This window comes from Mytilus edulis, chromosome 6, assembly GCF_963676685.1.
Source record: "Mytilus edulis chromosome 6, xbMytEdul2.2, whole genome shotgun sequence".
Classification (NCBI taxonomy): domain Eukaryota; kingdom Metazoa; phylum Mollusca; class Bivalvia; order Mytilida; family Mytilidae; genus Mytilus; species Mytilus edulis.
In genome coordinates, this window is record NC_092349.1 from 40,699,114 (window position 1) to 40,713,743 (window position 14,630).

At 31.8% G+C, this 14,630-nt stretch overlaps 1 protein-coding gene across 2 annotated transcripts in view; it reads right to left on the bottom strand.

The window, feature by feature from the left end:
• LOC139527637 (uncharacterized) overlaps positions 1 to 14,630 on the bottom strand; it is a 55,803-nt gene that overhangs the window by 23,806 nt on the left and 17,367 nt on the right. For both annotated transcript variants that reach the window (XR_011665404.1, XM_071323175.1), the window contains exons 4-6: positions 10,360 to 10,652; positions 6,480 to 6,512; positions 2,966 to 3,034 (exon numbers count right to left, since the gene is read on the bottom strand). Coding sequence is in view for 1 of the 2 variants with exons in the window: in XM_071323175.1 (XP_071179276.1) it covers positions 2,966 to 3,034; positions 6,480 to 6,512; positions 10,360 to 10,652 (395 nt within the window). In the remaining variant the exon portion in view is untranslated. The remainder of the gene's footprint in view (positions 1 to 2,965; positions 3,035 to 6,479; positions 6,513 to 10,359; positions 10,653 to 14,630) is intronic.

Sequence of the window (14,630 nt, forward strand, 5' to 3'; positions counted from 1 at the left end):
ATGGCGTCCGTAAAATTTACTAAGGGAAGATTTCAACTTCACCTTTTGGAACTCTTGGGTTAAAAGCTCCCTTGTTAACAGCAATACTCTATCAAGGAAATCATGATGGGAAATACAAGCCTTGGAATATCGTATCAATTGGGAGATATATAATCCTTATGCAGGTGCTGCTGGAATGTTGCTACATAGAAATGGAAAGTTCACAAATAGGAAGCTGAAATCATCTCTTTTGTCATAAAGTTTTCTTTTCTAGATGTAAGTCAAGTAGTTATCAAAGGTACAAGGATTATAAGTTAGTACGCCAGACGAGTGTTTCATCTACATAAGACTCATCAGTGACGCTCAATTCAAAATAGTTCTAAAGCCAAACAAATACAAAGTTGAAGAGCATTGAGGACCCAAAATTCCCAAAAGTTGTGCCAATAGTTATCAAAAGTACCAGGATTATAAATTTATACGCCAGACGCGCGTTTTGTCTACATAAGACTTATCAGTGACGCTCAGATCAAAATAGTTAAACACGGCTAAGGAAATCTATTCTTGGGATAAGAAAATTCGTCCTTTTTCGAAAATTAAGGCAGACTTTACTGTACAAGCTGATGACTAAACAAAGAACACGGAAACTAGTTTAACTGTTCTTTCCCAAGGTGACAACGCTATAATTCCAATTCCATCAATTGATAGGGCTTTTTATTTTTGATTATTATTCTTTATGTACATGTTTAATCTGCTTGTTTTAAATTTATTTTCAAATTTTGTACAGGTTTAAACCATTTTTAAGCAATATTTTGTACATGTTATAACATGTACGAGGCACTTTTGTACATATGATAGCTTGTTTTTTTTCCATTGTACAAATTATTACATATACACAGTTACGTATATGGAGTATCTAATGATGTTCAAGATTTGGGAGTTTTAAATCGACTTTTCTGTTTATACTTTAAAAAGTAAAATCACAAAAATCCTGAACTCTGAGGAAATTCAAAACGGAAAGTCCCTGATCAAACAGCAAAATCAAAAGCTCAAACGCATTTAATAAATGGACAACAACTTTCATATTCCTGACATGCATTTTATTATGTAGTAAATGATGGATTACTGGATCATTGCGGTGGTCATTATTAGCACGCGCAAACCCCTTAATATAATTTCGTCAAAAATCCGCGAAGTTCCTGTGACAGTTTAGTGATATTCTATTAAGAGGAGCAAATCCGCTAAACTCTCAGTGCTGGAGTGGACATTTTGGATGACAGCTTTGGGAAGAAAGGTACTGATGTCTTTTGTTTATCTGTAATTTTATAGTAAGGTCTGTTGATACGACACCGTCCTTTATAAATGTAGTTGCGTCCAAAAAAGACTAAGAAATTTCAAATATGAATTTAATTGACTGGTGTTTACTATTACAGACTAGGGGAATAACTCTGGTAGCATGGATGGAGGCGATTACATACGGACACAGAAAAAAACATAAGCTTCCATTTCTACATTTTTTAATCAAACAAAGATGACGTCACAAACAAAAATGCAAACTACTGGCAAAAGGGGGGACAACTCTCTCTTATGCTGAGTTCACACGTAATTCGAATTCGATTCGCATTAACTAATTCGAATTAGTTTAATTCGCATTCGAAACGTATAATTATAACGGCCTTCATCCTTATCACACACAACTTCAAATAGACTGTCCTTTTATCTAAATTTCCCATGAAAATAATGATGTAAGACGGTGCCATTTTCGTCCCCATCGCTGTCCCGTTTATAATGAATGTTCCCCATCTAAAATGAAATTGTTGCATTTCATAACCAGGGCATACAGCTCGGCTAAACATTCGGTAGGTGGTTCTAAAATGTTGCTCGTGTCCCATATTTCCTCGCACAATTGTATTCCGTGATCATGATGTATACTATCCTTTTACACAACGAGGTGACATCTAAAGTGACAAGGAGTGTTTTCGGTGGAAGAAGATTCATGGATTCCATTTCACGAAGGTAATCTGTGGTGTCTTGAATATGAGAAGGAAATTTTTTTACTTCTTAAATAGAAGTCTACAAAGTCCGAGATTTTATTACTCGGGTGGCCGTTTTCAGATCCAATAGGTCTACCAGCGTTGTTAACCTTGTGCATTTGGGAAGAAGATACAATCGATCAGTCTTGGGGTTCTTTGGTTTTAAATATCCGATCATATCCTTATATATGTGGCTGTCATTGTGCATGGTTTGTAACGCAGTGATAATTTGTAACTAAACTTAGAAGTAGGATCATAGTCAAGCTTCTTATATAATCTCTCATCAGAGAGCCGACATCCTGCTTCTGCCATGTAGTTAGTTTTGTCATTATAACAACGACACGTCCCTTATCTGCTGGTTTTATCACAAAATCATATTGGTTTCTCGTCGATTGTACTGTTTTCTTGTCAGAAACGGTGTTATAAAATATGAAATATATAAAACGAGTATTTTTTTTTTAGCTAGATGAAGAACATCCAATTTGATTTTGTCGATAACTTTTTACAGTGTAGAAGATTTGCTAGGTTTTGGAATCGTTAAACTCTTCTTTGAAAGCGCAAATTCTGATTTCTTCCTCCGAGTCAAAACTGTCGGAGTCTTCCTCGGTGTCATTTGGTTTGTCACCAAAATAATCTTTAATTCTGAGGGTTTTGGCAAAAATACTCAAGTCATCTTCCAATTTCATATTATCTTTGTTACTGGGCGTTGGGCAAACATTAAAACTCTTAGATAAAACTTTAATTTCATCCTCAGTTGACAAATTGACAATCTTGTTGTTGAATATTTACCGAAATTTGACTTTAATTTTGAAATCTACGGCTGTGGTGCTTTTTGATTGATTTGAAGGTCTTTTCAAAGAGTGATTAATTTGCACACCATCGGATTTAGTTTGAATAAGAAACGAGACATTAAACAATCAATAGGATACATAATATAGTCTTGATCACTTACTTACCTTTTGTCAGCGCTTTCTTTAGATACCGGGATTGTTTTTCTTGGTGTTGTACCAGGAACAAAGTCTAAACTATGAAAATAAAAATTAAAATGACTTATTAACTACAAGAATGACCTAGCATAAAATTGTAAAATTGGTTTTCTAGACTGTACATTTGACAAATTTATAAGTAAATATCGAGAAAATATAAAATCGTATACGAATGTGACGAATACATAAGTTTTTGACGGAGAATTTCTTACTATTAATAACAAGAGAACAGCCTGTTTTCACTTTTCTATACATAAACATTAGTCATAATTGCAAGACTGCATGGACTGAAACATATGTTTTTATAAATCAGTTTTACTTATTTTAAATCAATTTCCCGCCAAATACGATCATTTTCTCTACATAACTGTCAATACATGGTAACTTGATCCTTGACAGCACTGAGATTTTTCTAACCCAATGCATCAGTTTTACGCACAAAGTTTTGGTCTTCAATGCTTCTCTATTTCGTGTTTGATTTGGCGTTCCAACTGTTTTGGTTCGAGTCCCACTGATTAGTCTTGTGTAGAATTAACGCAGATCTGGCGTACTAAATTATAAGCGTTACTTAAATTCTCCGTAGATGAACTATAAAATTATTAAGAAACTAAGATTCCAACTCTTTCAGACGACACAGTTGACCTTAGATCAATTTGTCCTTTTAAGTCTTCTACATCCCTGGCTTTCAAAATGTTTTAGTTTTAAGCATCCTTAAAAAAGGAGGTCGAATGCTTCACCTTTTTGCATAAGCTGCAAGAAGTCTTTTAACCGAAACAGAATATGAAAGACAAAATTCAGAATGAATGAATGAATCTTTATTGCTTTAGCAACAACATTGCTTTAACATAATACAAGATATATACATATATGACAAATATGACAGAATACAGAGAACAATTAAATAAATTAGATAATGCAGAGATAACTTATAATATTATGAATAACATATTTACTGATAATTTGCAATCTCAGTTTCCATGCAGCTTAAAGAAATGCTAATACTAAAACATGAACGACAGAGGTATACATCTAAACAATGGTATTTGATATATTTATAAAGCCGTCGTGGAATAACCCTTACTCGGGTTGACCATTTTGGATATTCACCTCCTCAGCGGGCCATAATTGTTTTATTATACCGAACGAACATATTACTATTAAAAATAAAATATTGTAACAGATTGTCAAAACAGTTACGTTAGAAAACTATTTTGTGTCTATTGACATTTCGCGTATGTACATCAAAGTTTGACTCATTTTGTAAAATAAAGATGGCCCTGAAAAGGGCCGTTTATAAGATATCGACACTACATGAATTTTCCAGTCGTGTATGGTCTTGTTTCGTCGTCACTTGATATACTTCTTTAATAAAAAAAAAAAATCTTGAACTTTCAAAGCGGTTTGTGTTTGTACCGGCCAACAAAGCAGCCAACAATGTGGTGGTAAATACTACACAAACGTTCTTAAGAATGAAATTTTGAATTCATCTACATTCTACATTCAAGTCCATACGCTCCACAGAGAGTCATATAGTAAACAAACATATCATAACCACATCACAGCTAAAGGCTTAGAACTTCTGAACATTTGAAGGTGCCTACTATGTATTTATTACCTAAACTACACAAAAAATATTAAAACAAATCTTTCAGTGCTATAACAAGCTCCTTAACTGCTACCAAAGAGCTTATCATAAACTATTGTAATGAAATATATGAAAATAGTGGAATTAACTATTTTTGGAGTAAAAAAAAATCTTGAATGTTTTAGATAAATTACGCTTTTGATGGTCCTTTTGATTCTGTTGACAGTTTTGACTCTTCTACTTTTTATACTACACTTCCACACAATTTTATCAAACAAAAGTTTTCCTATTTAATGAAATGTGCGTTTGGTAAATCTGAATACAAATATATTTCCTGCAACAAATTTAAAGCCTTCTTCTCTAACGAGAAAGGTAAATATGCTAGATATACTTACTGGAGGTGTGATGAGATGATTGAAGATGTTAATTTTCTGCTAGATAATAGTTATGTTCGTTTCGGCAACACAGTAAATCGACAGGTTGTAGGTATTTCTATGGGCATTAATTGCGCCTCTTTAAAAGCAGACTTGTTTTTGTAATGTTATGAATCACAGTTTATTACCAAACTCAGTAAAGAGCCATCTAAATTGCATCTCTATACTGTTAAACGAGAAGAACTCATTTTGTGTGTTGCTTCTCTACCTTCCGCAATAAATTAATCATGCCTCTGTGTCCTATAGGTACCACGCGTACTCGCATTTTTCATCCATTCTTATGATTATTCAGTTTGGGATCTTTTGGGAGAAAAACGAAAAAAAAATGGCGTCCGGATATTGTTTCAGTCATCGGACCGACTTTTAAGTCATAGACAAGACTTCCGGTTATAAACTTTAAATCTAAATTTCATAATTACTAGGGGACAGGACTATTATTTTCCCGTTATTCTGCATGTATACTATGATTATACTCCTAATATATATAGACACTCTATATATAATATAACAGTGATCGGCGTGGAGAAGAAACTTGGAATTGATACTTAATAGCAAATACACTTTATTTATAAAATCTTTTACAAAAATTCTTCAACCAAGCTCTAAATGCCAGCGATTTCGAGGGTGTGCTCTAGTAATTGATAAACCCAACAACACTTACCGTTATCTTGATGTTATTTTTTCGTTTAATAATCAAGATTTTTCTTAATACATACTGCCGAAATTTACTCAAAGGAACTTACTTTAAATAAATCAAATTTAAACGGTAATAACTGTCCTTTCCTAGATTTAGATATTTCGGTTTTACACGGGAAACTCCACACTAAAATTTACGACAAAAGAGACGATTTTTCGCTCCCTATTGTTAATTTTCAATTTTGGTTGGTGATGTTCCTTTAACACATTCTTACGGCGTGTATATTTCACAACTCATTCGCAATGCCCGTGTCTGTTGTGACGTGTTTTAATTAAACGAACGTAATCTATGTGTTACTGGTAAATTATTAAGCCAGGGATTTCGTTGCCAAAAATTACTTAAAAGTTAAACCTTTACTAAATTCTTCCATAGATATAACGATTTGGTTTTGAACTTTTTTCTAACTGGATATCACATCCTCATTTTTACGGAAATGTTGTTTACTGTGGCCGGAAATTTAGAAACGATCCTTTAAATAAACTTATTCTAAAAGGTTACAATTCAACACTGTAATTAGATCATTGAACATTGATATTATTCGTATTAATGTTGATTTTATTATCAGAAAATTAATGCGGTATGGGCTTTGCATTGTTGAAGGCCGTACGGGACCTATAGTTGTTAATTTCTGTGTCATTTAGTCTCTTGTGGAGATTTGTCTCATTGGCAATCTTCTTTTTTTTTTTTATATATATTCGTAAATATCAATATAACTAGAATCGGTAAACTTTTATTTCATTTTTATATTCCAGTGATCCTTTTACTTACCCTGCATGTTCTGGTTTCATTGTTGATTGCTTCCTGCAACAGAAAGTCAGGGTTTTGGTTATTGTTTTATGTCTCAAAATTACATAAAAACAAGTCATTCAACTAAATTTAAAGACAATACCAATGTTTTTACTCGTAAGCAATGAATAAATAAGGGAGCAAATAATGACGTCAAAGGGAGCAGAATGCAATACATCAGGTTGTACAGATGCTTGAAAACAATCGCGTATTGGTCATTATAAAAAAACATGCACATTTTGATGAAAAAAATGAAAAATGATGTCATTGTTTAAAACATTTTAATGTGTCCCTCTATTCTAAAGTATGGTAGCGACTATATTCAGAAATATGCAATGGGAAAAATGAAGAGTTCCTTCAATTTTAAAATTAGGTCGTCCTTTGATAGAATCGTGTCAATGGTGTTACCAATTTAAAACATGTATTTAAGATCTAAATATTATTGTTAAATATCAAACAAATTGTTGTATAAAAGTTAGCTGTCCTAATTATTGCCGTTTTTTATAGTAAACTGAATAAACGTAAAATGTCGAAGACTTCAAATGATTAGATAACGCCTATCCTTCGTATACAACCTTTAACTCCAATAACACAAAAGTATCACCATTGACAACAAATTCCAAATTTCCAATTTTTCTTTTATTAATAATAATATTTCAGTACTTTAAATATTAAGTATTAAACACAAAACAAAGACCAAGCAAAAGAAAAAGAAAAAAAAATTCTTATGCTAAATAAATCTCAAATTATATAACATAACATCAATAACTAAATATGTCAATAGTGTTACTGAATAGTGTCATTGGTGGTACCAGCCTACACCAGTTTTTAAAAACTTTGTACATGTAATACACGATACTTTTAAAACATTGTTAAATAAGTATTGTTTTTCATAAATAATATGATGTTTCGCTTGTTACACATGAAAGAAACACAAAAAAATGCTGATTGTCATAATATATGCAGTGGTGTTACTAAACTGGTCAATGGTGTTATTTTATGAAAGTGTTTTCACCATTGACAGTACCACCAATGATTTAAAGGTGCATTCTAAGATTTAGTTACAAAATAGGTGTTCCATTCCCCTATTTTATATGTTGTTCCTGGTGCATGTTTCTACAATCAATATATTTCATAATTCAAAGTTCAAGAATTTAAAAAAAAAGAAGATTTTTATAAGGATACACCATGGACACTATTTACATTTACGATATAGCTTTTACTTACTTTTAAGATTTTTTCACTAAATTTCAACATAAACGTTTGTTTTCTTTTGAATAAAATGCTTAAAGGTAACATTGCTAAGGGAGAAACTATTGTAAATGCTAAAATATTGCGAAAGATAACTCTTACCCTACCAATTTGTCGTTTGGTTACACCATTGATTTTTTATTATAAAACCAAAATACACCTCTCAAATCATTAAATAAAATGTTTGTATGTATCAAAATGCAATAAAAAAATGACAAATCGTAATAACAAACGATATGAATAATGAAAGGATTTATAGTAAAAAATAACAGTTCATTCTGGTTATATCCAAGGGTTTAAGAAAACATTAAGGATGTTTTTATAACATTTCATACTGTAAACTGTATATACTGTGTCACAAGACATTCATATCTAACATATACAAGCGTTATTTTGATATATTTTCAATGTCTTTAACTTAAGGATGTACACCTAAGAGAAGCCAAAGATGTCTAGAATTAAACATTTTTTACCTGATTTTGGGGTTTATATGACTGATTGTAAAGAAATAAATGGTGGAGTAAAAACCACATGGTGGTGCACTACTTTTTTTTGCTACGGCCCTTTGAAAGTACCCAATTTTGATGATTTTCCCATTTTTCATCAATTTTTAGCTATTTTTGGGCTATTATCGTGAGAAAAATAACAGTTCAACAATTAAACTTTTGTTCATACTTTCAATAAAGATGATGTGGACCAATCTGAATAAATTTAACATAAAAAAAACTATAGGTCGGTGTTAATATAAGAAAGTTTTATCATATTTTGATGTTTTTTTTTGTGTCAAATTTACCACGCTGTCAATTTTGTAAATTTGTGACTTTTCTGATTTTTAAGAACAGAATGCATATTATTTCATCATTTTTGTTATAAATGATTGAAAAAATACATATCTAAGAAATTTGAAAAGACAAAAATGATATGGGATGTACATGATTCTTGTTAAATTATTTTTTGTCCCCTTCAACCATTTTCTCAAAATTGTGGCTAAAAAGACTGACTTGATTGGTCGTTAAATTTGAAAACTGAATCACTCAAAAACTATTTATTGTAAATATATAATTTTTTCACAGAGTTATGTTTGATTATAATATTTTAAAAATTCATTGATATTTTCTACTTCTATCACATGTTTTGCAAATAATTTCAGAACGAGATTTCAACGAGACTGAAACGTCAGAAGAATACATCCTTAATAAGACCAAATAACATCGTTTTGCATGGTTTTTTTTTTATTATGACCCGTATGCGCTATAAAGGACATTTGTAAAAATATTAAATGTATAAGATGGGAAAGGGTCTTTAAATAAATGCAACAGTAGTATATCGCTGATCGAAAGTCATAAACCGATTGAAGGAAAACAAATTCGGGTTACAAACTTAAACCGAGAGAAACACATCAACTATACACGCTATAAGAGGAAAAGAACGAAACGACAGAAACCCTGAAGTGCAACAAAAAACAAACGACAATGCAACACACAGAGAAACGAACTATAATATTACAACAGCCTTAAACATCTCTATATTGTGAACATTTGTTTAGCTGCTTCATACTACAACTCAAAACCAGAAAGCTTCAGACAGTATAGCAAATTGTTCTTTTCGTAACAACTGACAAATCTTTGACAAAATGTTTTCATTTAAATCTGTTTGGTTGCAGTAAAGTTGCAATGTATCAACAAACACCAAGTGGATATTTGAGAGGTTTGAAAATCACTTTCAGTTTCTGAAACATGTTACCTATAAAAACTCCCGACTGAGATCGCTTTCGTTGAAAGTAAAGATATCTTTATTATGATTAGTTTCTAAATGATGATAACTGTATATACTATAATCAAATTAAAATAGAATAAAATGAGAAAATAACTATATTTCCCATGTTCCTATGACGAGTCTGTTGTAAGAACATGGTACCTTGTACACATGTCTAAAAATAACCTGGTTTGGGAAATCCCCAAATACGGGTCACGCATTCTGTGCATAATAAAACAATGAACATTCATTGTTATAAATATTTGGCATCTTCCTCTTACACAAAAATTAATAAGAAATGTATTTATTTCAATTACCTAAAATCTTTTATTTTCATATACCATGTATACCGCGGAAAATTATAATGTAGATCCACAGAAACTCATGTAACAATCTCAAACCCATATCATATAATAGGACCGGCTTAGGTGCACAATTTCAGTATGTTTGAAACCTTACAGTGAAGTGTCAATGAAATGGGTTGAAAACTGTATGAGTTAATTACACAAAATTGGGAGCGTCTTTTGAAAATTAAATCAAAATTCAAAAAATGGAGATCCAAATCAGCAAACAATTCAACGGAAGCAGGTGAACATAAGTTGTACGCACGACTAATGTAGGATCATTGAACTACACAACATAGACCTGTATTCACTTTTAAACACTCAACTCAGTGCCCGAAATAGCAGTACTAATAGCCAAGTTTTAAAAAGTTATCAAAAGGAAAACAACATTCATTGTATGTCTCTGCAGTTTTTTTTTTTATCAAACAGATGATAAATATTAGAACTTACAACATTTTGCTGAACACATGAAGTTACATAAGAAATTCTAAGATTAACCACCAATCACTTACATTTTAAATTTGTTGACTGTAATCATGACATTGTCTTCATTATCCTCCACAACAATATCTCCTTTTTCTGGATCGAAGATATGAGGCTCGTCATCTAACCACCATATAACAACCATCTTATCACCATTTCTACCAGCTGTGTTTGGTTTTGGAAGTCTTATTTTAAATGGTTTTAAAACATTTTTGGGATTGAATCTATCGACGGCAAGAGACGGTGTCATGTTGCTAATTGGCTGAATTGCTGGTTTCTCTGCCAGTTTGTATGTCAGATATTCTGTGTTTGGGTCTTTTGTCTGCAGGGGAAAAATAGTATAAACTTTACAATGTAGATCACATACCATAGCAACACAAACTCCTAGCTGTTGAAAGACAATGAGTACTATATAATTTGGTCCAAAATATAATACAAATAAAAGTTACCATATTTGATCTTTATCATGCTAATAGTTGGGCAGATTTAAACAATACATCATGTATTCTCGACAAAAGCAATTATCTCGGAATAGAGTTAAAGTAATATGAAGCGAGTGACTGGTTATCCAATTCTTGAACCATTGCATGTATTTATCATAAACTTTGTTTCCGTGCACGATTTTATCATTTTTAACGCAAAGATATCGTATAATTGTCATTTTTTTTCTCTCTGTCTGTTATGATTTAACAAATATGGCGGCTCATTAATTGCCGAAGTTTACCGATTGTCACCTTATAGTAAACAATCAACAAATAAGCATGGATATCAAGCACGTGTATAACATGTACAATCAGAAAATATTTTATTTTAATGACAGATCCACGCGTATTTCGATCACCGGATTTTTACGGGGAGGTCACGCTAAGGTCACTTGCATATACGGAAAATTGTCGGCGAATTGCTTCCAGCAATTAAAATAACGTAGACTTCTTATAAATGTGGACAAATTATAGAATTTTCTTCAGAAAAAAGTATATGTACATAAGTTTTATAATGCAAACTATCCATTTAGTTATAAAAATCATATGCATCATTTTTTTTTGTTTGAGGTTTCACATGACTTGAAGATAATAACATGATATGTATATATCATGAAGAAATGGCTAAATCCAAATATAGGAGGTAGACGATATCGGTCAATCATTGTAGAACACGAGTGGCATTGTAAAGTACATAAAAATCCTGAAAATACCAGATAACAAAAATGTTACACTATAAACTTTAACATTGGAAAGTCTTTAAATTGTTTTTGACTTCTGTCCGTTCGCAACATTAAACACCATTTCGAATGATATCAATCACAGAGCTGCAGTTTTTTATTTGACACACGAAATGGAACCTTATAAAACTGATTGAATATCATCGTGATGAAAAGTTTATGGACACTCATACGCCATCATCACGATGTCATATTTTTCATCTTCTTCATAATTATTATATTACTGTTGTTGATATACTGGTGGCAAATGATTATACTTTACTGATTCAAGAATACGTTAGACAGTGTGCAGTTGTTCTAACACGAGAGTTAATCGAATCAATAAAATTAATATCTGGTAAGGTGAAGCCAAAGCCAAACCCGATTAATTTTATTGACCCTATAAATTCCGTATTAGGATAATTGCACACGGTGTAACGAATTTATCCTGATTTTGTTCATATTACATATTATTACATTTAAATTCAATTATGATTACAAAATCAACCAAATATATTTCGATAGTTCATCTAAAACTGTGAAAAATGAAAAATATTAGGACTTTAAGCAACTCAAATTATTTCTTGTTATTACGTCAATGGCATAAGGGAGATAATTCCAATTGACGTAATACAAAAGTGTACTGAAATTTATTAGGACAATATCATCCAAAATTACTCTAAATCTAAATCTTTCTCATCTTTCTTTGGTTAGATAATATATATTAAGTGAAAAGAGAACGCTTAGTGCATACATATTGGACAACAACAACAGACCACATATATAACTAAAACACGGCTAAAAAACGGCTAAAAAACAATATTAACAAAACATGTTATTCGAAATTTATCACTGAAACGACCCAATTTCTATCCGTTTTGTCATATTCTATAATGTAGCCGTTTATGACGTCTATATAAGGATTTCCACTTTTACATAAAAACAAATACAAGAATATATTGTTATAATAAGCCATGGTATACTTAGTCAAGACAATGTACGTGTGAACGGGAACTGTTAAACTAACGCAGTTATTTTATCTACCAGGTGTAACAGATAAAATTGAGAATGGAAATGGGGAATGTGCCAAAGAGACAACAACCCGACCATAGAAAAAAACAACAGCATAAGGTCACCAACAGGTCTTCAATGAAGCGAGAAATTCCCGCACCCGGAGGCGTTCTTCAGCTGGCCACTAAACAAATATATACTAGTTCAGTGATAATGAAAGTCATACTAATTTCCAAATTGTACACAAGAAACTAAAATTAAAATAACACAAGACTAACAAAGGCCATAGGCTCCTGACTTGGGACAGACGCAAAAATGCGGCGGGGTTAAACATGTTTGTGAGATCTCAACCCTACCCCTATACCTCTAGCCAATGTAGAAAAGAAAAAGCATAACAATACGCACATTAAAATTCAGTTCAAGAGAAGTCCGAGTCTGATGTCAGAAGATGTAACCAAAGAAAATAAACAAAATGACAATAATACATAAATAACAACAGACTACTAGCAGTTAACTGACATGCCAGCTCCAGACTTCAATTAAACTGACTGAAAGATTATGATTTCATCATATGAACATCAGGCACAATCCTTCCCGTTAGGGGTTTAGTATCATACCATCATAATATGAGAAGAACATAACCCGTGTCATGCCAACTACTGGTTTTTGAATAAATGTGTTCAATATTAACGCCAAAATATGCAATCTTTAATGACCTGACAACAGTGTCGTAACTATATCCCTTCTTAATAAGTCTATTCAAAGGTTTTGTTTGTTTTTGAGGTGAATACTTTCACATTTGTGCTTTATAAAGAATATTTCCATAAAAAATTGGATGTGAAATACCTGAACGTATAAGAAGTCTGCATGTTGAGCTATATTTACGAATGATGTCCTTATACCGATTATAAAGTTTAGTAAATGTTTTGACTAGTTTGTGATATCGAAAACCCTGGTGTAATAATTTTTCAGTATTACATACATTTCTCTCGTTAAAATCTAAAACATTGTTACATACACGAGCGAATCGTACAAGTTGAGATATATAAACACCGTAAGATGGTGACAAGGGAACGTCACCATCTAAAAATGGATAATTAACGATAGGAAATGAAAAATCATCTTTTTTATCATAAATTTTAGTATTCAGCTTTCCGTTAGTGATATAGATATCAAGATCGAGGAAAGGGCAGTGATCATTGTTAGTATTAGCTTTATTTAAAGTAAGTTCAACAGGATAAATTTCTTTAATATACATACTGAAGTCGTCATTATTGAGAGCCAAAATATCATCCAAATATCTAAAAGTATTATTAAATTTGTTTATCAGATGTTGTTTCGATGGGTCTTTGCTTATTTTTGTCATACATTGTAACTCATAGCAATACAAAAACAGGTCCGCAATAAGTGGTGCACAGTTAGTCCCCATTGTAATTCCGATAATCTGACGATATACGGAATCCCCAAAGCGAACAAAAATGTTATCTAGTAAAAATTCAAGGGCATATATAGTATCAAAGCATGTCCAAGACATTGTTATTTTGTTTATTGCTACTAAAAAAGGACCGAAAAGAGTTTGAACATATATATATTCACATTCTGACTTTTTAAATGCCCATTTAATTAGGTGTGTGAATTTTTTCTTAATGAGAATGTGAGGCAATGTGGTATACAGGGTAGAAAAATCAAAACAGATTCAAAATCACCAATATAAGCATGCAATTTATCAAGTACTTCCAACGAGTTCTTGACACTCCAAAAGTAATTAATTCACTTTTTTCGAAGGCCTTGTTTGAACAATGTATTATCAGGTTTTTAATTGTACCAAGTGTGCTGGTAAGAAGAATATACAATTTAGTAGTGGAACAATGGCTTGAAGACGAAATAATCTATATTTGTAAGGTGTTTTGTGTAGCTTCGGAAGCCAATACATAGTTGGGACTTTCATTGTATTTGACTCTGCTTGTAAAGCGGTAGCTAAAAGTTTTTGTTTGTTACAGATGTCGTTTTCTGAAAATGGAGTCAGTTGGAATGTTGGTGAATTGGTGATTTCTTTTTTCAGAACCTCAATGTAAAATTTACGTCAAA